The sequence below is a fragment of the Brienomyrus brachyistius genome, chromosome 4 (assembly GCF_023856365.1).
Source record: "Brienomyrus brachyistius isolate T26 chromosome 4, BBRACH_0.4, whole genome shotgun sequence".
In the NCBI taxonomy this organism is placed as follows: domain Eukaryota; kingdom Metazoa; phylum Chordata; class Actinopteri; order Osteoglossiformes; family Mormyridae; genus Brienomyrus; species Brienomyrus brachyistius.
The window spans coordinates 10,182,775-10,209,740 of record NC_064536.1 but is presented as its reverse complement, the minus strand read 5'-3'; the positions used below and the strand labels follow the sequence as shown (position 1 = coordinate 10,209,740).

Below are 26,966 nucleotides of genomic sequence, written 5' to 3'. Positions count from 1 at the left end.
TAATATCTCAGGGTATATTTAATATATAATCTCTGGCTTTCCCCCCTGGCCTCCTCCAGGTTGGACATGCCCTGAAAACCTCCCCAGGGCGCCGTCCAAGAGGTATCCTAGAACCATCAACTGACTCCTTTCAATTCGGAGAAGCAGCGGTTCTACTCTGAGCCCGGATGTCTGAGCTCCTCACCCTCTCTAAGGCTGAGCCCAGACACCCTGCTGAGGAAACTCATTTCTGCTGCTTGTATTCGCAATCTCATTTATTCGGTCATCACCCAGAGCTCATGACCATAGGTGAGAGTAGGAACGTAGATCAACTGGTAAATTAAAAGCTTCACCTTCCAGCTCAGTTCCCTCTTTTTCCAAATTGCTGCACTGTGATCAAGACTCCGAGATCAAAGTCAAATTGAACTTTATTGTCATCTGCACCATATATAAGTATAGAGAGAGATGAAATGGCGAAGCTCAGGGCCCACAGTGTAAACATAAACTTAGTCCAATATAGAAAACAAGACAAGACAATGTGCAAAGGACTTACAGGACAGTGCAACTGAGGAAGAGGAGTAGATGTGCAATATTGGGTAATGTGCACTATTGGGTAATGCACAATATTGTTAGAACTATATTAAATATATGATGTTTTTTCTGTAGTCAGTTAGACCTGAATTCACCATCATGTACACTGTAACAGCCTGAGTTCACAGTGCAAAACAGTGTATGATCATAGTAGTAACAGCAGTAACACGTCTAATATTTCTAACTACCGAAAATAGGAATAGAAGCAGAATGATGGAGCAGACAGAGAATAATGGGGATTCTTATTATTGCCCCCATGTCAGAGTGACAAAGTGTTAAGTGCAGTGCAGCGCTTATGGGTCGGTCTGTGGCCTTTAGTTGTGGGGTAAGGGGGGGTTCAGACAGTGATGAGGCAGAGTGAGGGATCCTGGGGGGCAGCCTGGTGTTGAGGAGCCTCACAGCCTGGGGGTAAAAACTGCCACGCAGCCTGGCAGACCCGGCTCTGATGCTGCAGTATCTTCTCTCAGGTGGCTGGAGTGTGAAATGACCATGTGAGGGATGTGATGGGTCCTGCACAATGCTGCAGGCCTTGCGGACACTGCGTTTGCAAAATGCGGCTTGTAGAGAAGGGAGAGGCATCCCATAATGTTCTCTGCTGTCTTCACTACTCTCTGCAGGCACTTGTGGTCAGATTTGTTGCTGCTGCCATACCAGATGGTGATGCAGTTAGTCAGAACACTTCCGATGCTGCCTCTATAGAACATGGTGAGGATGGGAGGGGAAGGTTTGCTTATTTCAGCGCCTCAGGACGTTTAGTCTTTGCTGGGCTTTCTTGAATAAGGATGTGGTGTTTTTTTGTCCATGTAAGTTCCTAAGTTATGTCCACACCGAGGAACTTGGTTCTCCTTACAATCTCCACAGCAGTACCGTTGATGCTGAGTGGGGTTTGGGCAGGTCATGTCCTTCTGAAGTCCACAATCATCTCCTTTGCCTTGTCAACGTTGACAGATAGATTGTTGTCTCTACACCTTGTGGACAGACTTTCCACCTCTTCTCTGTATGCTGATTCATCTTCTCTGTTTATCAGTCCCACCACAGTTGTATCATCCACAAACTTGATGATGACAGTGTTGGACGTGTTTCAGCCCATACATACTGACTGGGGCGTCTCTGTCAGGAAATCCAAGATCCAGCCGCAGAGAGTGGTGTTCAAGCTTAACCCCCTCAGTTTTTGAGGGACGTATTGAAAGTAGAGCTGAAGTCTATGAATAACATCCTGACATATGTGACTCTCTTACCCAGATGTATCAAGGAAAGGTCACGGGCAGAGGTTACGGTGTCCTCAGTAGACCTGTTGGACCGGTATGCAGATCGGAGAGGGTCTAGAGAGGTGGGAAGATTGGTCTTTATGTATTACTGCCATGACCAGCCTTTCCAAGCACTTCATGATGATTGACATGAGTGCTACAGGGCAGTAGTCATTCAGGCTAGTCACTGATGGCTTCTACAGCACTGGGATGATGGTGGTTAATTTGAAGCATGCTGGGACAGACCACTGGCTTAAAGAGGTGCATTCTGTGAGGACACCAGCCAGGTGGTCAGTGGTCAGCATTCTCTCAGCAAGTATGTTGTCAGGTCCTGCAGCTTTGCGTAGATTGACTCTGGATAGAAGACTTCTCACATCTGCTGTGGACAGACAGAGTAGCTCCTCACTGGGAGGGGCGGGGGGGGGGGTGTGGTGTTGGCTCCTTATTCTGTACAAAAAAGTTTTGTAGCTCATCTGGATGGGAGACATCACCGCCACTGATGTGTAGCTCGTAGATCGTGATTGGCTGAATGCCCTGCCATATACGGCATGTGTCTTTGGTGCATTTAAAGTGTTCACTGATCCTCTGTGCATGTGCCTGATTGGCTATCCTCATAGCTCGGGACAGGTTGTCTCTGGGCGTCTTGAGGGCAGCCTTGTCTTTAGATCTGAAAGCTGCATTTCTGATTCTTAGCTGTGTGAGCACTTCCCTCGTCACCCAGGGCCTTTGGTTGGCTGTCGTTGTCATCGATCACAGAGTTTATATACTCCTCCAGGTTGATGGCGTCACCATTTATAGCAGCCTCCTTAAAAATGTCCCAGTCAGTAGATTCACAGCAGCCTTGGAGAGCTGAGACGGCACCAGCTGGCCACACTCTGACTGACTGGTTTGTTGTGCTTCAGCAGGGATTTATACACAGGAACCATGAACACAGTGACATGGTCTGAGTAGCCGAGGTGGGGGGGGAAGGGCCTTGTAGGCCTCACAAACGTTTGTGTGAACATTGTCCAGACAGAGTCTCCCTCTAGCTGGGATGTTCATATATTGGAAGAATTTGGGGAAAATTGGCTTCATATTTGCCTGATTGAAATCTCCAGCAATGATGAAAAAAGACTCTGGATTAGACTGTCTGTTCCCAGCGATTTATTATTTTTTAAGCAATTTATTGCTGCAGACATCTCAGTTAAACCAACTGGGACGTCACAAAGTTCACGATCCACATCAGTTATTCCTGTGATGTTTGAGAAGAAATCAAAAATCTTCGATCAAGACTCCTGACATACAAATTATTGAAGAACTCAGTTGAGAAGTTGGCTATCTTGATGTCATCTGCGACATTTCCATAAATCCTCGCCCGCATAATGCTGTTGTTCCTGGCTTGCTGTCTTTCTAGCCTAAAGAAATAGGCTCACCTTGTTCAAGCCATGTAAGAACTTGTAAGAGTTCTGCTCACCTTGTTCAAGCCATTTTTTCCACAATCTAACAAAGGCTCCTTCTGCCTTATGTCTATATATAATCATCCAATTTATTCTGTAAGTCACGTCCTACATTATTTTCTGTATCAGTCAGACGACTGACTGGTTTGCAGGTTAAAGCAGTTAATCTCATTTATAATTTTCTTTTCTTCATCTCTTCCGATTCGCACCAAGTCACTACTAAACCTTCTGACAAATTTTGCTACATCATGTTATTATTACAATACTTTATTCTGTATTGGGTCTGTTCCAGTGTAAGTCAGTTAATTATTCTATATTTAAAATAGCTAATTTATTTCTCAAGATTGAACTGTTTAATATCCCGTTTGAAGATATTTTATATCCAGTAGATGATGACAAAGATTGCATGTTCTCCCCATGTCGTTGTGGGGTTTCTTCTGGGTACTCCGGTTTCCCCCCACAGTCCAAAAACATGTTGAGGCTAATTGGACTTGCTAAATTGCCCGTAGGAATGCATGTGAGAGTGCATGGTGTGTGAGTGTGCCCTGCGGTGGGCTGGCCCCCCATCCTGGGTTGTTACCAGCCTCGTGCCCATTGCTTCCAGGATAGGCTCCGGACCCCCCGCAACCCAGTAGGATAAGCGGTTTGGAAAATGGATGGATGGATGGATAGACGATGACAAAGATTGCATGTTCTCCCCATATCGTTGTGGGGTTTCCTCCGGGTACTCCGGTTTGCCCCCACAGTCCAAAGACATGCTGAGGCTAATTGCCCATAGGAGTGCATGTGTGAGTGAATGGTGTGTGAGTGTGCCCTGCGATGGGCTGGCCCCCCATTCTGGGTTGTTCCCTGCCTCGTGACCATTGCTTCTGGGATAGGCTCCGGACCCCCCGCGACCCAGTAAGGATAAGCGGTTTGGAAAATGGATGGATGGATGGATGGATGGATAGACGATGACAATATGGATATATGGATGTCAATGGCTCGGTGGTCAGAAAATGGTGAAGGTATAATGTTTGTTTAAATATTTCATAATTCATTAGAAAGAAGCCAAAAATCAGTTTGTGACTGATTTGAAAAGGTCCTATTGTTTTATCTCTTGTTTAATCTCTTCCATCATTTTTTTCTTTTTTCAGAACCTGTCATCATGACTATGTATAGTTATTGCTGTCACTGGATGATTAAATAAAACCAGACAGTAGTAAAACTGCATGTAGTTCACACTACATGGTAAACAAAACAAGTCGGTTTGCAGCTCTAATCAAAGCGTGTTCTTCAGAGCGCCATCTTGACTCCCTCCTCCTTCTACATTTAATGCCACAACCTCATACTAACAAGTGAGACTGGAAACGAAGGAACCGACCAAGATGGTTTTCTCACACTGCCCCCTGGTGGACATGACCTTCAATCCTCCAGATAGATGTAAACTACGCACGCAAGTGTAGTCATGTCATGTGAAGTCATGGCCCTAAAGCACAGACTTAGGAGATGTTCAGTGTCACAGCCAGTTTGGGGAAGACTGCGGGTGCCGTCTTAGGACAATATTAATGAAGCAAACGTGAAGGAAGCCCCCCGGACCTCACTGCCCATAGATACCGTAGCTCACACAGGATAAGGATGCAGATAAAAGGCCTTGATGAGCTCTTACTGTGTGATACCAAAAGTTCCTGCTACCCAAACAAAGCGAGGGCAGCTTTCAGCATTACAGTGCATGATGACATCTAGGACAGACTGGGCCCTTACCCCCCCCCCCCCACTTATTTTGTTTGGATCCCCTGCTGTAGCTACAGCCCACACTAGGCAGTGAGGAGCAGCCCCAGTGTCAGCCATTCCTGCTCTGACTGACTTCAGGGGGAACAAAGTGCATCAAAGCCCACAGCTACTCTCTCTCATCTGACTCCAGTTGTGTGTCACCTACACACTGGGTCAGACAATGTGTTTAATACATTAAACTGATCTTTACTGAATATCAGGTCTGTGGCTGGAAACTCATTATTAATGACTGATTTTAATATCAAGATAAACCTTGATTTTTATGCGTTAAACTGAAATGGGGTCAAATGAAAACTATGCAGCAGCCCTGATCAAACCAGCTACTCCTACTTGCCCTTTATCAGTGAAACTAGATCACTGATCAAGAGACTAGGAAAGGAGGTGGAGCAGCTGCCTTATTTAATTGGTTTGAATTATTTTTACAAGTCAGGCACTACTTTCTGTCAGAAGGGTAATTGTGAATCTGAATGAACAGAAATTACATGTGGAGTTCCTCAGGGGTCTGTTATTGGCAGTGGGCAGTGATGGCTTAATGGTTGTTGGCTTGAATCCCCGACCAGCAAGGCACCGCTGAGGGACCCTAAGCAAAGCATTGCTCTCTGGGCGCTGAATTAGCTGCCCCTTGTTATGTCACATATGGGTTAAATGCAGAGGACACATTTCGGTGTTGTACACTGTGTGCTGTGGTGTGTCAACACTGATCACCAATTAGAATTATAATCCTCACTGAGCCTCTTTGTTCAACATCTACATGCTTCCATTTGCTCAGATTACGGAACACTATAAAATCTCTGGAACACTTAAGGCCATGTTGTTAGTAATTAAAAAAATTCACAACAAATAATAATCCATTGTAATGCGTTATAATCATGGCTTTAAATATTTATCAAAAGCCATAACACATTATACGCATGCTTATTATGCATAATGAATGATTTCTGAAGCTCTCATCTTTAATGCACTATAAATACCTTCATAATGCATTATAATGATCGGTATAAGCATTAAGGATGCTTTGTATTGCATTATAAAGATATCTATAGTGCCTTATAGATGAGTGTGTCATAAAGCATTCATAAAGCGTTATAATCATGGATATAATGTGTTATTGTCACGGGCGGTGGGTACGTGGGTAATGCGCACGGACAGGCGAGCGAGCAGGAAGCAGGCAGGCAGAATAAGGGGTAAACGGGGTTTAGTCAAAGGACTTCGGACGGGAAACATCAGACGCCAACTAACATCAATGACAGACGAAGGACTCAGGCAAGACATCGACTCAAATAGACAGGATTGATCAAAACAACAAGACACAGCTGGGTACAATTGGGGAAGCACACGTTGATAATCGGGGGGCGTGGCACACACGAGGATCGTACGAGCCGGGCGTGACAGTTACAGTATGCTTTTTATAAATATTTATAGCTGTGTTTAGAATGCCTAATGAGTGCAGTATAATTAAGCAATGACATATGAGAAGATACTCCGAAATGTCATGGCTGTGATTCGGTCAAAGTCACAAGGCTGTAGGCCACCACAAAAAAAAAAATAAATAAATTTTATAACGTCAGTGCAAGTGGGAGGGGCCATCGCATCCAAACCGTCCGCATTGCTGGATAATTCAGTCAATAACCAATATAGTTTTGTCTAATATTTATGGTGCCAGCAGTAAAACAACTAGCCAGCTTATTATCGTAACTTTGCATTGTAAATGAAAACCAGGTCTAACATATAAAATATTGTGTGAGATCATGAGGCAGATTGCAAAGTTCAGTTACCGGCATCTTCAATTGCGCGATCATTAAAAGGACAGTTGGCGGCTTATAAAAACTTATTCTGGAACAGAAAAGAACAAATCCCACAAAACGGAATACATATGAACCTTTACTCTCACTGTCACCTATGTTCATTTTTAAAACTGGTGGAGACGCAGGCAGGTTCTGAAAAGGCATCAAGTGACAACCAGCCCAGCACCGGCTCCATGTTGGTGGAAATGAGGCATCAGTACAGTGTTCCCAGGTCCTGCCCAAGGTCTGTTTAAAATCCGCCCTACGGAAGCTGAAACCAGCACAATAAGAGAGAGAAAGATTTCTCTCTAAACCAGATACGGAAAAGCTTGTTCATGTGCTTATTTCCAGCAGGCTAGACTATTGAAATGGTGTCTTTGCAGGTCTTGGTAATAAATCAGTCAGACAGCTGCAGCTCATCCAGAATGCTGCCACCAGAGTCCTCACTAACACCAAGGAAGTGGAGCATATCACACAGCTCCTTAGTCACTGCACTGGTTTCCAGGGCATCACAGGATTGGTTTTTAAATATTATTACTTGTCTACAAGGCACTAAATGGCACAAATTTTCTTGAACCTTGTGAAGCATCCAGACCCCTGAAAGTTTACTCAGTGTCCCAGAATGAAGACCAAGCAGGCTGAAGCAGCTTTTAGTCTCTATGCTCCCTGTCTGTGGAACAAGCTTCCTGAAGACCTGAGGTCTGGTAACACTGTCAGCTCATTATAATCAGGGCTTAAAACGTTACTATTTGCTGCAGCTTTTCAATAAATTTAATTAGCAGGAGTTTCGTCATACGCTGCTTCTATAATGTCACTTCTTTTTAGTTAACTGTTTATTTGTTTTTTGGGCTTTTAGACTTTTTTAAATTGTTTTTTAAATTGACAATGAATGTGTTTATAAGTCCCACACCAAAGTTCCGAAGTACCGAAAAAGTACCCCAGCTGCAATGGTGCTTTTGGTACTGGAACTTCTGGTACTGGTACTCGACCGGAAGTCAATGGAAAAGGGAAAGAACCAAAAGTACCATACCTGGTGCAGTGGAAAAGCACCCTGAATAAACTTGCCTTACTTTGCAATTGGATTCAAAGTCCACTGAGATAAACAGCTCATGTATATGTGAAAGACCAGGAGGCAGCGGGAGAGAGAAACAGAAGCTCCACTAGCAGAAGAAAATGAAACATAATAAAACACAGTAAAACACACTCCACCTCATACAGGGAGAGAGAAGCGTGTGTGTGAACAGACTCACAGTGTAAGAATTCTGCTCTGGTCCTGGGCACTAATACCGGTAGGACGGTGTCTTTGGTAACTAGAAGGAGACAGAGAGAAACAGGGATGTGAGTAAAAGGAATTTACTTGTGGGAGATGGACTTCACTCACTGTGGAGATAACAGCAGTGGGGTATTATCATTATGAGGGACAATAATAGGCATTTTAACAAACTGCAAATCATGGTAAATTACACATAATACAGATTTTTGGTTTCTATGATGTAGAAGAAACATGTCTTATGTGATTTTGCACCCTGTAGAATGTGAAGCTCTTTCACCAGTTATCACAAAGATTTAAACTTATTGAAAACAAACTGACTTGGTCACACAAATGTGAGACTGACTGTACTGCATACTCTCTCTGCATGGTCTACATAAGGGGTGGCCAATCTTACCCAGTGTATGCACAGGTCTTTGGGGTAACCTTTAGGTCAGCTGTTCAACCCCAGGTGTGAGACCCTTCAGCCAATCAGTCCTCTAATTAGTAGCCAGCAAAAGCAGCCCTTTCTGGGTAAGATTGGCCAGCCCTGGTCTATATTAACATGAACAGACTAGAAAATGTATTAACCTGGGTGATGGATCTCTGCCATTTTCATTCTGCAAACATTCTCCAGTTGATCTTTCAGTTCAGAAACCACCTTCCTCAAATTCCCAAAATCAGATCTTGGACTGACAGAGATTCTGGGTCCAAATCCAGCTTCAGGAGTGACAGGAAGAGCCTGGCGCCTCTACAGACACACAGTCTGATTAAACAGCTTCATCAACACAAATGTGTATTGCAATCTAATTAACAGAACTTTTAACATCTGACAAATGACAGACTAGTTGAAATACAAATGACAATATGTGTCCATTTGAATACTCTGGTTTCCTTATTGCCAAAGTAGCTGTTCTGTTACCTGGAGGAAATGGATGTGATCCTCTGTGTGTGAAAGCTGCTCCAGCTCAGAGTGTCTCCACTTCAGTTCATCGATCTCCTGCTTCAGTCTCTCCATGTCTCCATCAGCCTTACTCACTGCAGCCTTCTCCTGATCTCTGATCAGCTTTGTCACCTCAGAGCGTCTTCTCTCAATGGAGCGGATCATCTCAGTGAAGATCCTCTCGCTGTCCTCCACTGCTGAGTGTGCTGAGCTCTGTTGGTGACACAGGGAGTAGAGGACAGTAAATTGGCCACTTTTGAGACTCCAGAGAGCCTCATTGTATAATAGAGATGTGAGCTGACAGGAGGTATAAAAACAGCACAGGGCTGGGGTTTGGAGCGTCACCATGCTGGATGCCTCAGGTACTGAAACCCAGCCAGCACTGATTGGAAATGATCACTCATTAAGCTCAGACACTGTCAGCTACAGGGATTTGGCATCTGGTAGCTGTATGGGGCAGGTTGGTTGTCACCATTAGGTCTCAGTTTAATAGGTGACTTTTTTAGTGTTTATTTGCAATACGCTGGTTTGTGAAAAGTTGCATTTTTCTCAAATGGGCCTTTTATGGTATTTTTTTAAATAAATAAGCTACTACTGCTGCAACACTTGGTTAAACTCTGTAATCTGGCAACTTTATCCCACTGACCCAGAATAACCCAGAGCAGCCTTAATTTGATTAATCCGCGCAAGTCTGTAAATCGAGGTGATCTGGGCGGCGGCCAAAGGCGGGGACCTTGGCGGTCCGATCCTCAGCTGCAGAAGCTAGCTCTAGGGACATGGAATGTCACCTCTCTGATGGGGAAAGAGCCTGAGCTGGTGCGCGAAGTTGTGAAGTTCCGGCTAGATATAGTCGGACTCACCTCGACGCACGGCTTGGGCTCTGGAACCAGTCTCCTTGAGGGGGGTTGGACCCTTTTCCACTCTGGAGTTGCCCGCAGGGAGAGGCGCCGAGCGGGCGTGGGCATACTTATTGCCCCCAGGCTGGGTGCCTGTACATTGGGGTTTACCGCAGTGGACGAGAGGGTAGCCTCCCTTCGCCTTCAGATGAGGGGACGGGTCCTGACTGTTGTTTGTGTTTATGCCCCAAACGGCAGTTCAGAATACCCACCCTTTTTGGAGTCCTTGGAAGGGGTGTTGGAGAGCGCTCCTCCTGGGGACTCCCTTGTTCTGCTGGGGGACTTCAATGCTCACGTGGGCAACGACAGTGAGACCTGGAGGGGCATGATTGGGAGGAACGGCCCCCCCGATCTGAACCCGAGCGGTGTTTTGTTATTGGACTTCTGTGCTCGTTACGGACTGTCCATAATGAACACCATGTTCAAGCATAAGGGTGTCCATATGTGCACTTGGCACCAGGACACCCTAGGCCGCAGTTCGATGATCGTGTCGTCGGACTTGCAGCCGCATGTTTTGGACACTCGGGTGAAGAGAGGGGCGGAGCTGTCAACCGATCACTACCTGGTGGTGGGTTGGCTCCGCTGGTGGGGGAGGAAGCCGGCCAGGCCTGGCAGGCCCAAGCGTATAGTGAGGGTCTGCTGGGAACGTCTGGCGGAATCCCCTGTCAGGGAGAGTTTCAACTCCTACCTCCAGCAGAACTTCTCCTATATCCCGGGGGAGGCGGGGGACATTGAGTCCGAATGGGCCATGTTCCGTGCCTCCATTGTGGAGGCGGCTGACCGGAGCTGCGGCCGTAAGGTGGTCGGTGCCTGTCGCGGCGGCAATCCCCGAACCCGCTGGTGGACACCGGTGGTAAGGGATGCCGTCAAGCTGAAGAAGGAGTCTTATCGGGCCTTTCTGGCCTGTGGGACTCCAGACGCAGCTGACGGCTACCGGCAGGCCAAGCGGGATGCGGCTTTGGCGGTCGCTGAGGCAAAAACTCGGGTGTGGGAGGAGTTTGGTGAGGCCATGGAGAACAACTTCCGGACGGCTTCGAGGAGATTCTGGTCCACCATCCGGCGGCTCCGGGCGGGAAAGCGGAGCAGCATCAACACTATTTATGGTGGGGATGGTGCGCTGCTGACCTCAGCTCGGGACGTTTTGGGTCGGTGGAGGGAGTACTTCGAAGACCTCCTCAATCCCACCGACACGCCTTCCGATATGGAAGCAGAGTGTGGGGACTTGGGGGTGAACTCGCCTATCACGGGGGTGGAGGTCGCTGAGGTGGTCAAAAAGCTCCTGGGTGGCCGGGCCCCAGGGGTGGACGAGATTCGCCCAGAGTTCCTCAAGGCTCTGGATGCTGTGGGGCTGTCCTGGTTGACACGCATCTGCAGCATCGTGTGGACATCGGGGGCAGTGCCTCTGGATTGGCAGACCGGGGTGGTGGTCCCCCTCTTTAAGAAGGGGGACCGGAGGGTGTGCTCCAACAACAGGGGGATCACACTCCTCAGCCTCCCTGGCAAGGTCTATTCGGGGGTCCTGGAAAGGAGGGTCCGCCGGATTGTCGAACCTCGGATTCAGGAGGAGCAGTGTGGTTTTCGCCCTGGCCGTGGAACAGTGGACCAGCTCTATACTCTCAGCAGGGTTCTGGAGGGTTCATGGGAGTTTGCCCGACCAGTCTACATGTGTTTTGTGGACTTGGAGAAGGCATTCGACCGTGTCCCTCGGGGGGTCCTGTGGGGAGTGCTCCGGGAGTATGGGGTACCGGGCTCCCTTTTAAGGGCGGTTCGGTCCCTGTATGACCGGTGCCAGAGTTTGGTCCGCATGGGCGGCAATAAGTCGGACTCGTTTCCGGTGAGGGTTGGACTCCGTCAGGGCTGCCCTTTGTCACCGATTCTGTTCATAGTTTTTATGGACAGAATTTCTAGGCGCAGCTGGGGCGTTGAGGGCGTCCGGTTCGGTGACCTCAGGATTAGGTCTCTGCTTTTTGCGGATGATGTGGTTCTGTTGGCCTCATCGAACCGTGACCTTCAGCTCTCACTGGAGCAGTTCGCAGCCGAGTGTGAAGCGGCTGGGATGAGAATCAGCACCTCCAAATCCGAGACCATGGTTCTCAGCCGGAAAAGGGTAGAATGCTCTCTCCGGGTTGGGGATGGGGTCCTCCCCCAAGTGGAGGAGTTTAAGTATCTCGGGATCTTGTTCACGAGTGGGGGAACGATGGAGCGGGAGATCGACAGGCGGATCGGTGCGGCGTCAGCAGTCATGCGGGCGCTGCATCGGTCTGTCATGGTGAAGAGAGAGCTGAGCCAAAAGGCGAAGCTCTCGATTTACCAGTCGATCTACGTTCCTACCCTCACCTATGGTCATGAGCTATGGGTAGTGACCGAAAGAACGAGATCGCGGGTACAAGCGGCCGAAATGAGTTTCCTCCGCAGGGTGGCTGGGCTCTCCCTTAGAGATAGGGTGAGGAGCTCAGTCATTCGGGAGGGACTCAGAGTAGAGCCGCTGCTCCTCCGCATCGAGAGGAGCCAGATGAGGTGGCTCGGGCATCTGATTAGGATGCCTCCGGGACGCCTCCCTGGGGAGGTATTCCGGGCATGTCCCACTGGGAGGAGACCCCGGGGAAGACCCAGGACACGCTGGAGAGACTATGTCTCTCGGCTGGCCTGGGAACGCCTCGGGATCCCCCCAGAGGTGCTGGACGAAGTGGCCGGGGAGAGGGAAGTCTGGGTCTCCCAGCTGAGGCTGCTGCCCCCGCGACCCGACCCCGGATTAAGCGGGAGATGATGGATGGATGGATGGATGGATGGAAGTCTGTAAATCTGCAATCTGTTGAATCTGAGAGAAGATTCAATATGATCACAAGCCAGCTGTTATCTTCTCTTCAGGTTCATACTCACTGTGAATGAGGCCACAGCCTCTCTCAGCTCCTGCAGCTCCTTCTCTCTCATCTGAATTCTCTGCTGAAATTTCCTCTGCGTTTCATCCATTTGTTTCTATAGATAAGAAAAAGATGATAAAACAAGTTTCTTTCATTAGCTGAGATCACATTCATCAATCATCCTGTCCAGGGTGGACCCCAGCCTTGGGCCCTATGCTGCCTGGGAAAGGCTCCAGGCACTCCCCCTGACCCTGACCTGGATTACCGGTTAAGAGATGGATGGATGGATGGATGCATGGATGATAGATGGATGGATGGATAGATAGATGGATGGATGGATGGATGGATAGATGGATATTCGTAAATGATTTATTGACTGTAGGTAGGATACAATGGACATAGACCCTTTGGTCCTGTTTCCACCTGGTATTAACATGCGTCCTGGGTGATCCAATCACAAGTGGACAGCGCTAATTACCCAGGACGCATTGAAGATGCATTGAGATCCGATCACTCAGCCCACATTGGGAGGTGGTCTGGGCTGCATATGGCCACATTCTTATAGCAATGTGAAGGCGAATGTGTCCTGGGCTGCACTGCAGGACCGGCTACTCAACTGACGTCCTATTAGATTGATGTCAGATCGCATGTCAGTTGATAATGGGCCACTGTGTACTAAACTGCACTGTGAACAGCAAGAATGCATCTTTTCTCCTGCGATACTGAAACCTCTGAATCTGCTGGGAAGTTGGTTTAATTCGTATGGGAACTGTGTCAAAGTGGTCATTGATGTGCATCATTGATGTTCCATGCAAATTCAGAAAGGAAAATGTGTAAAATGGGATTTATTAAAGATGCTTCAGAATTTGCACAGATCATATATTTAATGTGCATGTTGGGGCGCAGCCTGGTGCAGGCAGGGAAACAAGGTGACGATGCACTTAAAAGCTCCAAGACAAAGGGATTTAAGGAGACTGAACCAAACTGGAAAGACACACAATAAAGTAACAACAAGGGGTCAAAACTCACCAGGGAAAAAGTAGCTAAGAAAATGACACGTAGACTAACAGAGGGAATGGGGCAGCTAGTGATGTTAAGCTTGACACCATCCATCTATCCATTTTCCAAACCACTTATCCTACTGGGTCGCAGGGGGTCCGGAGCCTATCCTGGAAGCAATGGGCACGAGGCAGGGAACAACCCAGGATGGGGGGCCAGCCCATCGCAGGGCACACTCACACACCATTCACTCTCACATGCACACCTACGGGCAATTTAGCAAGTCCAATTAGCCTCAGCATGTTTTTGGACTGTGGGGGGAATCCGGAGTACCCGGAGGAAACCCCACGACGACGTGGGGAGAACATGCAAACTCCGCACACATGTGATCCCGGCAGAGACTCGAACCCAGGTCCCTGCACCACCATGCCACCCCAGCTTGACAACAAACAAAACGATTCACTACATTCTGAAGCACAGCTTGAAGGTTTCCTCCATTCCACCCTGAACACGTGACCATGGTCATCTGAAGCTTCTTTCTGCACTCAACCATGTGACTTTGGAAACTGAAAATGTGGCACAATCCTCATTACCGGTTTCAAACCTGTTGTACAGCACATATTTCGCAGTACACACACACTGCAGCATAAGTTTTAATCATCATAATAATTTAATAATAATTCATTTAAAATAATGTATTAATAATAATAATAATAATAATAATTATTATTATTATTATTATTATTTGTCATTATTGTGTCCAAGGTCAAGTTTATTTGTATGAATACATAATATCAGATTTGGGTGAGGGTATTACCCAATAATCTGTATAAAATATCCCATATAGAGACCAAGAAACAAATGATTGATGAGGCTTTGGTCAATATGACTGTGAAGGATTCACAACCCTTCACCATAGTGGATGATGCTGGATTTAGGGAGGTTGTGGGGATCCTGGATCCAACCTACATTCTCCCATCCAGGCAAACATGAAAGGGTTTGGTGACAGAAACATTTAAGATAGAAAAAGAGAAAGCAAAGGAAGAGGTGAGAAATGCCAAAGCAGTAAGTCTAACATCTGACATGTGGACATTCATACATATGGAAGCTTATTTAGCAGTCAAATGCCATTTTATAAATGATAAGACTGAGCTGTCGATCGTATTATTGGGAGCAGGAAAATTCCCAGAGTCTCATTCTGCAGAAAACATGGCTGCAGTCGAGGAAGCCTGATGGAGGAGTGGGGAATACAGAATAAAGTCTGATAGCTCACACTGACGCTGCACAAAATGTGATTGTCTGTGTCAGACACACAACTGCATTACAGGTTTCTGTAGCCAATCTAATGCACTGAGACGAAGCTTCATTATTTATGTCAAAGCTGCTCCACGCTTTATTAATATTAGTGAAATGTGCCGGTAAAAATTTACAATAATGTAAAATTAAAGCATGTAGGTAAGAATGTGTGTTCAGTAGCCTAGAAAATGGATGTGTGAATAGAAACATATAATAACAGTGTAATTGTTTATATAGTTTTATGTTAGGATGTCCGGGGGCTTGAATTCCTGGTTAAAAATTCAGTCCCACTCCAGCCCTGACTACATTTACTTCACTTGTTCCAAGTCAGACATATAATTCAGCATATCAGACAAAACAATGAACCTCTTTGTTAATATTTTCATAAATTTTGAGCTTCACTGGTTATCATTAAAAGCCAAAATATTATCCTTTGGCAACCAACACAATGCATTAAAGGCTGAACCCTTTACCCTTGAATAGAAAAGTATTAATCTACGTATATCTTAGTACCGTTAGTAGTTAGTAGTGTTGATGTAGGTAAGGTAAGGTAAGGTACGGAGGTAAGGAGCACACACTGAGTACAGTGCCTTACCGCACCCTCCACACGACGAACCACCTCAGGGATGAGAACCTGAGTGCAGCCGTGCAGTGGGTGACACCTCAGCACCACACCAGTCCCAATGGAACAGTGTGAGTTTTATCCAGTGGCTGCAGTGCCAATCCTGCAAAAAACCTCTTGATGCAGTATAAAAATGCATGGCGATAATGTGAAAAGTTAAACTTTATTGTGAAAATATTCTTTTATAATTATGATTGTCTAATGAAAATCGCAACATTATTACAAAATTTAAATCAATACGTAAATTGTACAATTACAAAATGATACATAGAAGACAAGTGTTATTATGAAATATACCTTTTCTGAAATTATTTTAAAATAAAATGATACATTATTGAAATATTTTATTTAATTTTTGGTATACTTATTTATTTTATTTTGAGTATCATGGCGTTCCATACAAACATCTTAAAAGCCTTAAAGGGCACCGCCATCTTGAATTCTCGGTCAGGGTTGTGTAGATTCCTCTGACTTCAGTGGCCTGTACTACTGTGGCCCTAGTGAGGTCTTCTGTACTATGAAGGGTTACTGGCTTCTCGGGGTAACTTGTTGGATTTAAGTTACCACAGTTTAAATGGACTTCATATTCGTTCACTTACATTTTTCCCAGATTACCTTAAATCCGACAAGCTAGTAACCCCGCTAGTAAGACCGGATAAGCAGGTCATGGCAACTTTACCGAACCAGACTTGTTCTGAGTGTTTCATAGCAATTACACTAACATGTGTTAAGACAAAATTCATTTATTTAAAATGAACTTTTAGATAATAACAATAATTGATACTTTCACTGATCCATTTGGGGAAATTCTTTTAAATTAGCCTGACCTGTATCTCCGCCCTTCCTGTAGCAGCTGAGACTGTAACATGGCCTCTGTGTTCATCCATCACACACAGCAGACAGATACACTGCTGATCGGTACGGCAGTAGACCTCCAGGGGTTTGTCATGGTGGGAACAGACCTTGTCCTTTAGATGGCCGATGGCATCAATGAGCTTGTGCTGTTTTGCTTGGTGGAGTTTATTGTGAAGCTGCAGGTCAGTTTCACAGTAGGAGGCCAGACACACCAGGCAGGACTTGACAGCTTTGTGTTTTCTCCCAGTGCAGACGTCACACTCCACATCTCCAGGTCCAGCATACTGGTCAGTGGGAGTAGCTGCTTGTAGTCCAGTCTTCTTCAGTTTCTCCACCACTTCAGCCAGTATCGTGTTTCTTTTCAGAGCAGGTCTGGGTGTGAAGGTCTCTCTGCACTGGGGGCAGCTGTAAACTCCAGCATGATCCTCCTGATCCCAGCAGCTCTTTATGCAGCTCATACAGTAACTGTGTCCACAGTTGATAGCCACTGGATCCTTCAGTAGATCCAGACAGATTGGGCAGCTGAACTCGTTTACATCCACTGCAACTCTGGCTTCTGCCATTTTACCACAAACAGTGAAAGGATTCAGTTTCGTTTTCTCTCACAGTCGTCTGTGTGTGACAGTGGGAGGAATTTCCTGCTTCTCAGGCTTCAGCAGGTGTGGTTTTGGACTGAGGCCAGACTGAGAAGAGCAGACTGGGCAAATACTGGATCTGCAGTTTATGAACAAAATAGTACATTATACAAACTGTACCCAAAGCGAGCATTTATTTATCTTTTATGAGAATAATAGTTACTGACCTTGTTTTTCTGTAAACAAACTATAATCCTACTCTTTGATTTTGTACAGTAGATAGAAATTAGATATAAAGGTATAAGAGAGCAGATCTACTGAGAATGAATTTCTGTGTCTGTCTAGAAACATGTTTGGGATCATGTGGTTTCAGGTGAAACATGCAGGGATGTGCAATTATAGACAGACTGTGTCAGGATTAGACAGAACAAGCTTTGACAAGTGCTGTCAATCCACAGATTTGTTTTTTACATTATTCTATATATAATATTCATGAAAATAAAGTGTGTAGCACATATATGTCATTTCTTCCTTTTCTTTCTGTGTGTTTGTGCTGGGAGTGTATTTGTGTCAGGAAGGAGAGTCAGGTGACCAGGTTCAGAGTGATAATTTTAATCATCCAAAATAATTCCATACTCTAATAATAAAAATGTATTCTAGATATTCATTGAACACTATTAAGTTAAAGTCTTACATTTAAGCCAAAAGTTAATGGACCAGCTTCAGCCATCCCCAGGAATAGAAAGATCATATATAGAAAAAGTATCTAACAAATTCCAATAACCACTTATCCAGTACAGGGTTATGGGACACACACATCGCAGGAAGCACAGGGCACAAGGCAGAGACACCCTGGATGGGATGCCAGTCCATCACAGGGCAAACACTCACTCACGCTGAGGACAATAAAGAGACACTAATTCACCAAACTGCATGATCTTGGACAGCAGAAGGAAGCCTGAGGAAACCCACAGGAACACAGGCTTTGTTATTCATGCGAGCCAGGACACACCGCCAAACAGGGTTAGCTCCTTTTGAAGTGTTGAGAGAAAAGCCGATGCACCGACTGGTGCAGCCTGGGACCAGGTCTGTGCCAATTGGAGGAATCCAGAGGGAGAGCCGCCACGAGCTGTGAAACCGCTCGAACCAGGGAGCTGGATTTTGGTTCGTGACCTGAGGAGGAAGGGATGGAACACACTGAGATGGAGGGGACCACACCAAATCTTGATGGTGACCCCTCACGCAGTGAAAGTGGAGGGAATCGACACCTGGGTTCATAATGTCCACTGCAGACGTGTGTCCAACCCTGGTGGTTCTTTCGAGACTGGCCCCTGAGAGGGTCACAACTGTGTTGCCTTTCATTGATACCCATTTTTGTTGTGACTATTATATGTGGGATCAGTGCTATTTTGTGATGGAGAACTGTTGTTTCCAGCTGTGTCACCCACTGTACTGGAAGTAAAATTAGACTTTGGTAGGCCACTTATTCTAAGTGACTCTCTGTGTTATCAGAGAGGTTGATTTATACTTTTCTACCACACAGCCAACGCCAGGAACAGAAAAAGCAAATAATGGATTAAATATCCAACAAATTCCAATAACCGCTTATTCAGTACAATTGTATGGGATACAATCGGTAGCCTATCACAGGAAGCACAGGGTACAAGGCAGGGACACTCTGGATGCTGAGAACAATTTAGAGATACTAATTTACCAAACTGCATGATCTTGGACAGCAGGAGGAAACCCACAGGGACACAGGGAGAACGTGCAAGCTGTACATGCAGAACCAGGAGTGGGAACCACACCCACAAGCCTGGAGGCGTGAAGTAAGAGCACGATTGACGACTGACTTTAAGAATGTTACCTTACAGGATTTACCCGTTTCTGTGCCCTGTACCTACAGTAAGGAGCTGTGATCTCTGTTCCTTCAAAGCAGACATACTCACTCACATATGATTACAGTTCTAGTACATAGCAGATACTGTTACCGAAAGTGGTGAACAAGTGAGGCAAACATGACACTGCAAACATGACAATGCAAACATGCCGTTGTCAAGGTGCTGCCTGGGCATTAGTGCAGCTAGGCTGGTATTTCTGGGCTCCACAGACATCACTGGTGGTTGGTGTCGTGGTCACCGGGATGAAAGGTATTTGTCAGGCAACAAACAGGGACTTACTGGGATCAGGATGGGAGGCTATGGAACCGGCAACACATAAGGCACAACATCAGTGATCAAATGGGGAACACAGGACCAGGAAGCACTTAAATGTAGGACTAATGATGGAACAGACTGGAGGCAGCTGGGAGTGTTTAACACGAGGGCTGGAACGAGACGTGAGACCAACAAGCAGCAAACATGGCCTGTTAGAGCCACGTCAGGGAGGAGGCAGGACATTTAATTACATTTTTATATAGCGCCTCACAGAGTCGTCCCAAGGCACTTTACATAGATGTGTAGTCATACATTAGAACATCATTAAAGAGAGTGATACACAAGGGGAAAAAGGAAAGAAAGATATTAAATAAAGAAAGCCAGATGACAACGGAGGAGAGGAACCAAAACCCCCAAGTAAGGAGATAAAACAGATCTCTGGGGGTCCATGGACAACTGGCTGCCCAACCCCCCCAGGCAGACTAATATTACTGAGAACAGAAAAGAGTGGAGCTGCTTGCTAAAGGCCAGGTGTGAGGTGTGATTAAAGTCTGTCAATAAGCCTGTTCTCCACGCTGGCCTGTGTAGGGTGACACTCAAGGCTGCACCCAGGATGACACAGTTAGCAGGTCCCATTCGCAGTGTCACCCTTCCATGGGACTGAACCAGGACTCCAGCTCAGATGGTGCCCCCCCCTGGGCAGCACCTGGAAATGTGGGGAGGCAGACAGCATGGATGGTCAGAACATGCATTGACACATAAATGGACAGGCATAGTGGATAAAAATGGCATTGCTTAATGTGACAGTACCCCCCCAGCCCACCCCACCAAAAGCATGTGCTCCGGCCATGAAGTCCAAGGGGGTTAGACAACAGGGATGGAACCGGACTGGACACTGGACTAGACAGGGGACGACAGAACAGATGGTAGACAGGACAAGGCCAGACAAGACTAGACAGAACACTAGACAGACAGCAACACCAGACATAAGAGCAGTTGCAGGACACCACTAAGGACATGGAGCGGATAAAGGAAAAGCTAGGAACCACAGGTACAGCAGTCCTGTCAGACCCCAAAATGCGACGGACAGGTGGAGGGTCAACAAGAACAGGGGCACAGGATGCAGAAGACAAGGAGAGATACAAGCAGGACAGAGCAACAAGACAAACACTGAGGCACAAAAAGGAATAACATGGGGCATCCAGGGAAGCCAGGCGAAGATTCGGGGCTGGGGACCCTCCTAGGCCCCTTTCCAGGTGAGGCTGAACTCCGCCGAATCACAGGACCAGAGGGTCTGGGAGGGCCAGCAGGGCCGGAGGACGTGAGGGGTTGGGGGGCGATGAGAGAACCGCAGAGCAGTAGGGCAGCAAGGAGACAACAGGACAGGAACAGGAAGATGGCAAGGGACATACAGGGCAAGAGCAGAGACTGGCACCCCCTCTCTGGGAGACAGACATTCTGCCTGCCGCTTTCTTGGACTCCTGTTGATACCGGTGACCCAGAAGCTGGGAACAGAGTAACCAGAGTCTGGGATGAAGGAGGGACCCACGCAGCAGGACCCAGGGCAAGTCCAGAGGGTTGCACTGCAGCAGGACATCCTCTGGATCCATCTTCTCTGGGCTGGTGGCAGCCTGCAGGCATGTCGGACATCAGGATGGAAAGTGGGCACCAGCAGGCCGTCAGGAGATGAGGGGGGCACTGGCTGGACGTCTGGGGACATTGAGGTGGGTGCTGGCCAGGCATCAGGGGACAGCGAGGTGGACGCTGGCCGGACATGATGAAGCAGTGTGGCAGGTGTTGGCTGGTTACCAGGGAACCGTGTCAGATTCTATGAGAAGCCTAGAGGCAACCAAGGCCTCACCTGTGTTGGACACTGTGGGTGCAGCCTGAGCGGCCCTCTCTGGGCCGGAGCCTTAAGTGCGGATGTAACGACTGCAACGGCTGGCTCTCCTGGGCCAGATACTGTAGATGCAGTGTCTTTCAATCACGAGTGCGCTTCCCTAACCATTAAGTCACCACTGCTCACTATTTTGTGTACTATTAAAAGAGGCAGTAGTGTCTTGTCCAGCCAGCTGACAAAACGTTTCCACATTTAATTGGAACGAAGGACAGTAGGAAACATCTGTATTGTGTACAGACTTCCAATAAAACCATGTTGAAGCAAAGTCCGACCTCTACTGTGGTCCAGCACTCTGACAACTATAGAACTAGGAGTGAAGCCTGTTCTTCTGTGTCGGAGAGCTTTGGGGAGCCAGCAGTCACATCCGCAACGAGGGGGACCACAGTAAATCCCGGAGAAGCATCATGTTGTCAGACTTCAAGTGACAATGAGGAGGCAGGTCACCCCACGGCGAGCGACGTGTAGTCGGCGGGATCCTTTTCTCCAGAGCACCCCACCTCTGCGGGGTTCAGCACACTCACTCCATTCCAGAGGGCCCTGAGGATCTCCGCTATAGCTGTCACACCCTCACTTGGGAGTCCGGGGAGAGGGCGGCTATGCCCTCCGTCAGAGATGGGCCATTCTCTCTGGGGAAAGATGTACTGCGGCCTGAACCAGCGACATTAGGTATGCTTGACACATGCAGCAGTGATCGGCTGTAGGGACCTGGGAAATCTACTGGGGCTCGTCGAGTTCTGTCATTCTGTCGGGTGCCAGGATGAACGACTCTGGGAGCTGGTGTTGTCAGACAATAAACTGGGATTTACTGGGATCAAAATGGGAGGCTAGGGAACGGGCAACATGGAGGGCACCACATCAATGGGGAACACAGGGCCAGGAAGCACTTATACAGGAATAACAAGGGAACAGACTGGAGGAAGCTGGGAGTGTTTAACATGAGGGATGGAACGAGACGCGAGACCAACGAGCAGCAGGCATGGCTTATTAGAGCCACGTCAGGGAGGTGGTAGGACATGACGGTTGGGGCTATGGTTAGGGTTAGGATTAGGCTTAGGTTTAGAGTAAAGTGTTTGTGGCAGAGAGCGGTCAGTAGTACAAGGACACGACTACACCACCTGGGGAATTTCACCACAGGAAAAATTAATCTAAATTAAGAACACACAAGTTCATTTACTGATTGGAGCTGGACGTGTTTGTACTATTGACAGTTTGTTGAAAATATAAAACCAAGAAACAAGACAAGTGCTTTAGCATCAGCGACCTTAAAAAATTAACCAGCAACCAGCCTTTGGCCACTGGCTGACAAAACCCAAGCAAGAAACAGGTGTCCGGTGAAGTTGATCAAAAAGGGGAATGGAGTCCCCTAAACTAACACACACACACACACACACACACACACACACACACACCTGTGCCCCACCACACTGATCCCCACACAAATATACTGCACATGGTGAAAATGTGAACACCACCACCCCAGACCAATCAAATCTTAGTCAGACAGATCAATAGAGGCAGCCATTGGTATACAAACAAACGGAGAAGAAAAAGAAAATACCTCAATCTGACCAAGAATCTGAGTGTTGAAATCTATGAAGAGGGCAAACAATGAGTAACAGAATACAGGCTGTCCCTCTGTATCAGTCCCAAGCAGAAAGAAAGGGCGGCCCAAAGTCTGTTAAGTCGCAAAACTAGGGAATGAAACAGCTCCAAATGCAGGAAAAGGTGCGGCGATCCTTAGCGCGTTCCAGGGCTCCCAGCACATCGCCGATGTCCCACCGAGGATCAGGAGCTTCAAGCCGCGGTTGTTGGGCGACATCGGACCGGCCGAGGACAAGACAAGACTGACGGAAAAGAAAAACTGACGTAGGCAACACAGCAGCCACAGTGCAGGTTCAAGGTATTTTATGTTGCCTGCAACGAAACAAACACAATGAATCACTAAAAAAAAAATTAAAACAATTTGGTTTAGAAAAAAGGTGTCTGACAAATCTGCTGGAAGAGGCATAAACTGAAGCTGATGAGCAACTGAAACTGTAATCCTGGCAACATCCGTAACTACAATTAAAACACATTAAGCAAAGCAACTGACAAGTAGCTATAGGCCTAGTCACTGGAACCACTGGAGCTGCAACACAGACACGCAGAGAAACATGGCAATATAAACTATTACCATTAGCCATTAAAATCAAGCAGAGGATTAACACTAATTAAAACAGCAAAACCTCCCACCAAGACACAGAATAAGTGTGAACCTCAGCCAGCATGCCAGTGTACCACGGCAGACCACTGCGGTGCGGAAGGGGAGTTACCGGACCGGGAAACGCCAATGACGCCTCCACACAATAGGGGTCCCCACACACACTTACCGGAAATAATCAACAAGTCCTACCCGCAAAATTTCACACTGCTACAGTTGGATGGCCCTGGGATTTTTATCCATGGCAAATATGAATCATAAGATACAATTTTACAATTAAAATACGTTTTTGAACACATGCCTCAGAAATTGCACATCCCTGATTGTGCGTTACTTTCATGCTGCCTTGAAACTTTTGTTTTCTTCACTGTAGCCCTCTTTGAAGACACCCTGTCAATGTTAACTTTCATCTTCTGCAAGTATTAGAATGTGTTAAACACTGTGCAGTTAAAAAAAAAAAAAAAAAAAAAAAAAACTGAAAATGCACAAATATGGCAGCGTGAGATGATTGCACAGGTTTACCTGAGCTATGCACTGGGCCGGGTTGTACAAGAGGCAGAGATTGTTGGTGGTAGATTTCTTGACTTCCAGACTGCTCCGGTCACTGACAGGCAAGCAAGCGATCACGGATCCTGTTAAGGATGACCATAGCAAGGACCTTACCCAGCAGGCACTGAGAGCAGTGTTATCCCCCTGTAGTTGCCACAATGCAGGCGATCACCCTTCCCTTTCCAGATAAGGACTACAAGTCCCGTTTTCCAGTCAGTTGGGATGACGCATGACTCCCAAATGGAAGCAAAGATTGCCTGCAATACCAGGAGGACAGCCTTACCACCAGCCTGGAGAAGTTCACCCCGGATACCACAGATCCCTGCGGCCTTCCCTGCTCCCAGCTGATTCACCACCCATGCAAACTCAGTGAGACTGGGTGGTTCACAGCTGATTGGAGGATCAGCTTTGAGAACTGTGGAGCCAGAGATGTCCAACATCCTAGCTGGAGGGTCAGCTTTAAACAACTGCTCAAAGTAGCCGGCCCAGCGGGTCACAACTGCAGTGTCACCCGTAAGGACCGTTCTGTCACCCTTCCTGACTGCAAGCCTCCGAGGAACAGATTCAGATGTGCGTAATGCTTTGATTCCTCTGTAAGCAGGACGTGGGTCACTAGGCCACAGATGGAGTGTCACCTGCTCGCAGATTCGTCTAACAAATGCCTCCTTATCTGCCTTCGGAGCCTCACAGCCGTCCTTCTCAGTTCCACTGAGAGTTCATCACGAGTCAGGAGTCACACCCACGTCTGCAAGTTCCTCACACAAACTGTGTGCAAACTCATGAGAAACAGCCTGATCTTGGAGTCTGGCTAAGTCCAGCCTCATACTCGTAGTAGGTGATCCAGCCTACTGGATTTAAGCTAAATCTTCAGATTAGCAACAACGAGTCTGTGATCAGAATTCACAAACTGGCCACTTCTGTAGACTCTGCAGTTCGGCAGGAGCCTCCAGCGTCTGCCCACAAGAACGTGATCGATCTCCTTTGCTGCATCACCAGTATTGGAGTACCAAGTCCAATGATGCGGCTCAGGGCGTAGGAACCAGGATCCAGCCACCCACAGCCCCAGAGGAGTGTCACCTCGTGGGCACCCTTCAACCACCGAGCGAATTTGCGATGGATTTTTTATCTTATTGGGCTTATCCTATTGGGTCCATAGTCTATCCCGAAAGCTACAGTATGGGCACGAAGTAGGGAACAACCCAGGACGGGGGACCAGCCCATCGCAGAACACACTCACACACCATTCACTCACACATGCACTCCTATGGGCAATTTAGTAACTCCAATTAGCCTCAGCATGTCTTTGGATTGTGGGGGGAAACCAGAGTACCCAGAAGAGACGACATGGGGAGAACATGCAAACTCCGCATACATGCAACCTAGGCGGAGACTGTCAGAGGTGTGAGACAACAGTGCTAACCTGCTAACCACTGCAGCACCATGCCGCCCCGTTCTGTCATACAATCTTATCTTAACTTTATCATAACTTATTCTATCTTATGTCATACAATCTTATCTTAACCTTAACTTATCTGACCCTAGTCTTAAAATATGTCATCGTATATCATACAACATTATCTTAACCTTATCATAACTTATTCTATCTTATGTTATACAATCTTATCTTAACCTTATGTTAACTGATCCAATATATTTTTTTAAATATTCCCTCCACCACCCCCCCTCTAAGGAGGACTATTTTATTTATAATTAATCTAATCCTATGTTATGCAATCTTATCCTAACCATAACTTATCCTACCTTAGTCTTAACATATGTTATTGTATGTCATGCAACCTTATCTTAACCTTATCATAACTTATCCTATCTTAACTGATATGCTACCTTATGTTATACAATCTTATCGTAACCTTATGCTAACTAATCCTATTTTTTATATATAATCCTTCCACCACCCCCCCCCCCCCTAAGGAGGACTGCTTTATTTATAATTCATCTAATCCTGTGTTATACAATCTTAACCTTAACGTAACCTATCCTATCATAATCTTATTCTATGTTATCTTATCCTATCTTTCTTATCTTAAGCTATACAATCCTATCTTATTCTTATACTATGTTATCTTCCATCCATTTTCCAAACCGCTTATCCTATTGGGTCGCGGGGGGTCCGGAGCCTATCCCGGAAGCAACGGGCACGAGTCAAGGAACAACCCAGGATGGGGGGGGCAGCCCATCGCAGGGTTGTACAAAAGGCAGAGATTGTTGAAATAGTTCTAAGGAACAATGACATAGGATTAAGAGAAATACAGACAGCTGTAACTGAAAACACCACGATGTACAGCAAACAGTCAGCATTTGTTTTATCATTTTAAATAAAAGACGTTATATATACAAAATATTAATTCTGTCCAAGGTTAGAGGTGTGCGTATGGACGAGTCAATATAGGCCACAACATGTGTGCCCCCACATATAATAGGTATATAAAGACCCCCGTCTAAATGTGCCACATGCAGCATCATTGCGGCATACAGTATTTACCTTTGTTTGAGGACGGTGTGTGTGGCCAAATATGAAGAGAGGGAGTATTTAGAGATCACAGTGATTATTTTCCCAGTGATGATTTGGCCCTGGAACATACCAACAGGAACCGACAGATCAGGGATCCCAGCCCATTCTCAGTTCCATTAAACCTTAGGCTGTGGCTGGTTTTAACCGACTATCAACACAGTGTTTTAATTTTCTCTAGTGTGGATGTTTGGGCCAACATTATAGTGCAATTTGCAACATTGTCCGGCTCCTAATGCTGTCTGCGCTCTTGTTTGCACGCAAACACGCTGCAAATAGTACTAGAACTACTGAGCTTTGTATGTTCTGGTGGACTGGGCTGGTGGCTCCCCATCCAAGTGTCCCCTGGTGGGGCCCCTCATGTGGGGGGGCTGTTGTCCAGGTGCTGAAATATATGGAATTTAAATACTGTCCATCTCTTTACAAAAGCAGTTTCGATCTCTGATGCTAGAACTACTAAGCCTGCGCAAATCTCCGTAAATTCCCTAGAACTATTTAGCCTGTGCAAATTTGCGCAGGCATTCA

The 26,966-nt window shown here is 46.6% G+C and overlaps 2 protein-coding genes across 11 annotated transcripts in view; both read right to left on the bottom strand.

Moving 5' to 3' along the window:
• The window catches only part of LOC125740250 (tripartite motif-containing protein 16-like), a 91,007-nt gene that overhangs the window by 2,357 nt on the left and 61,684 nt on the right, over positions 1 to 26,966 (bottom strand). The gene's annotated exons all lie outside the window — the stretch shown is intronic.
• Positions 1 to 26,966, bottom strand: part of LOC125740248 (tripartite motif-containing protein 16-like) — a 65,347-nt gene that overhangs the window by 8,188 nt on the left and 30,193 nt on the right. The window contains exons 1-5 of one of the 10 annotated variants that reach the window (XM_049011157.1): positions 16,639 to 17,151; positions 12,779 to 12,874; positions 8,982 to 9,215; positions 8,651 to 8,810; positions 8,061 to 8,120 (exon numbers count right to left, since the gene is read on the bottom strand). The exons of 2 other annotated variants lie outside the window; for them this stretch is intronic. In XM_049011157.1, the coding sequence (XP_048867114.1) occupies positions 8,061 to 8,120; positions 8,651 to 8,810; positions 8,982 to 9,215; positions 12,779 to 12,874; positions 16,639 to 17,094 (1,006 nt within the window). In that variant the 5' untranslated portion in view covers positions 17,095 to 17,151. Of the gene's footprint in view, positions 1 to 8,060; positions 8,121 to 8,650; positions 8,811 to 8,981; positions 9,216 to 12,778; positions 12,875 to 16,503; positions 17,152 to 26,966 lie in introns of those variants that run through there. 7 more of the 10 variants (XM_049011149.1, XM_049011158.1, XM_049011153.1 and 4 more) reach the window with 7 other exon arrangements.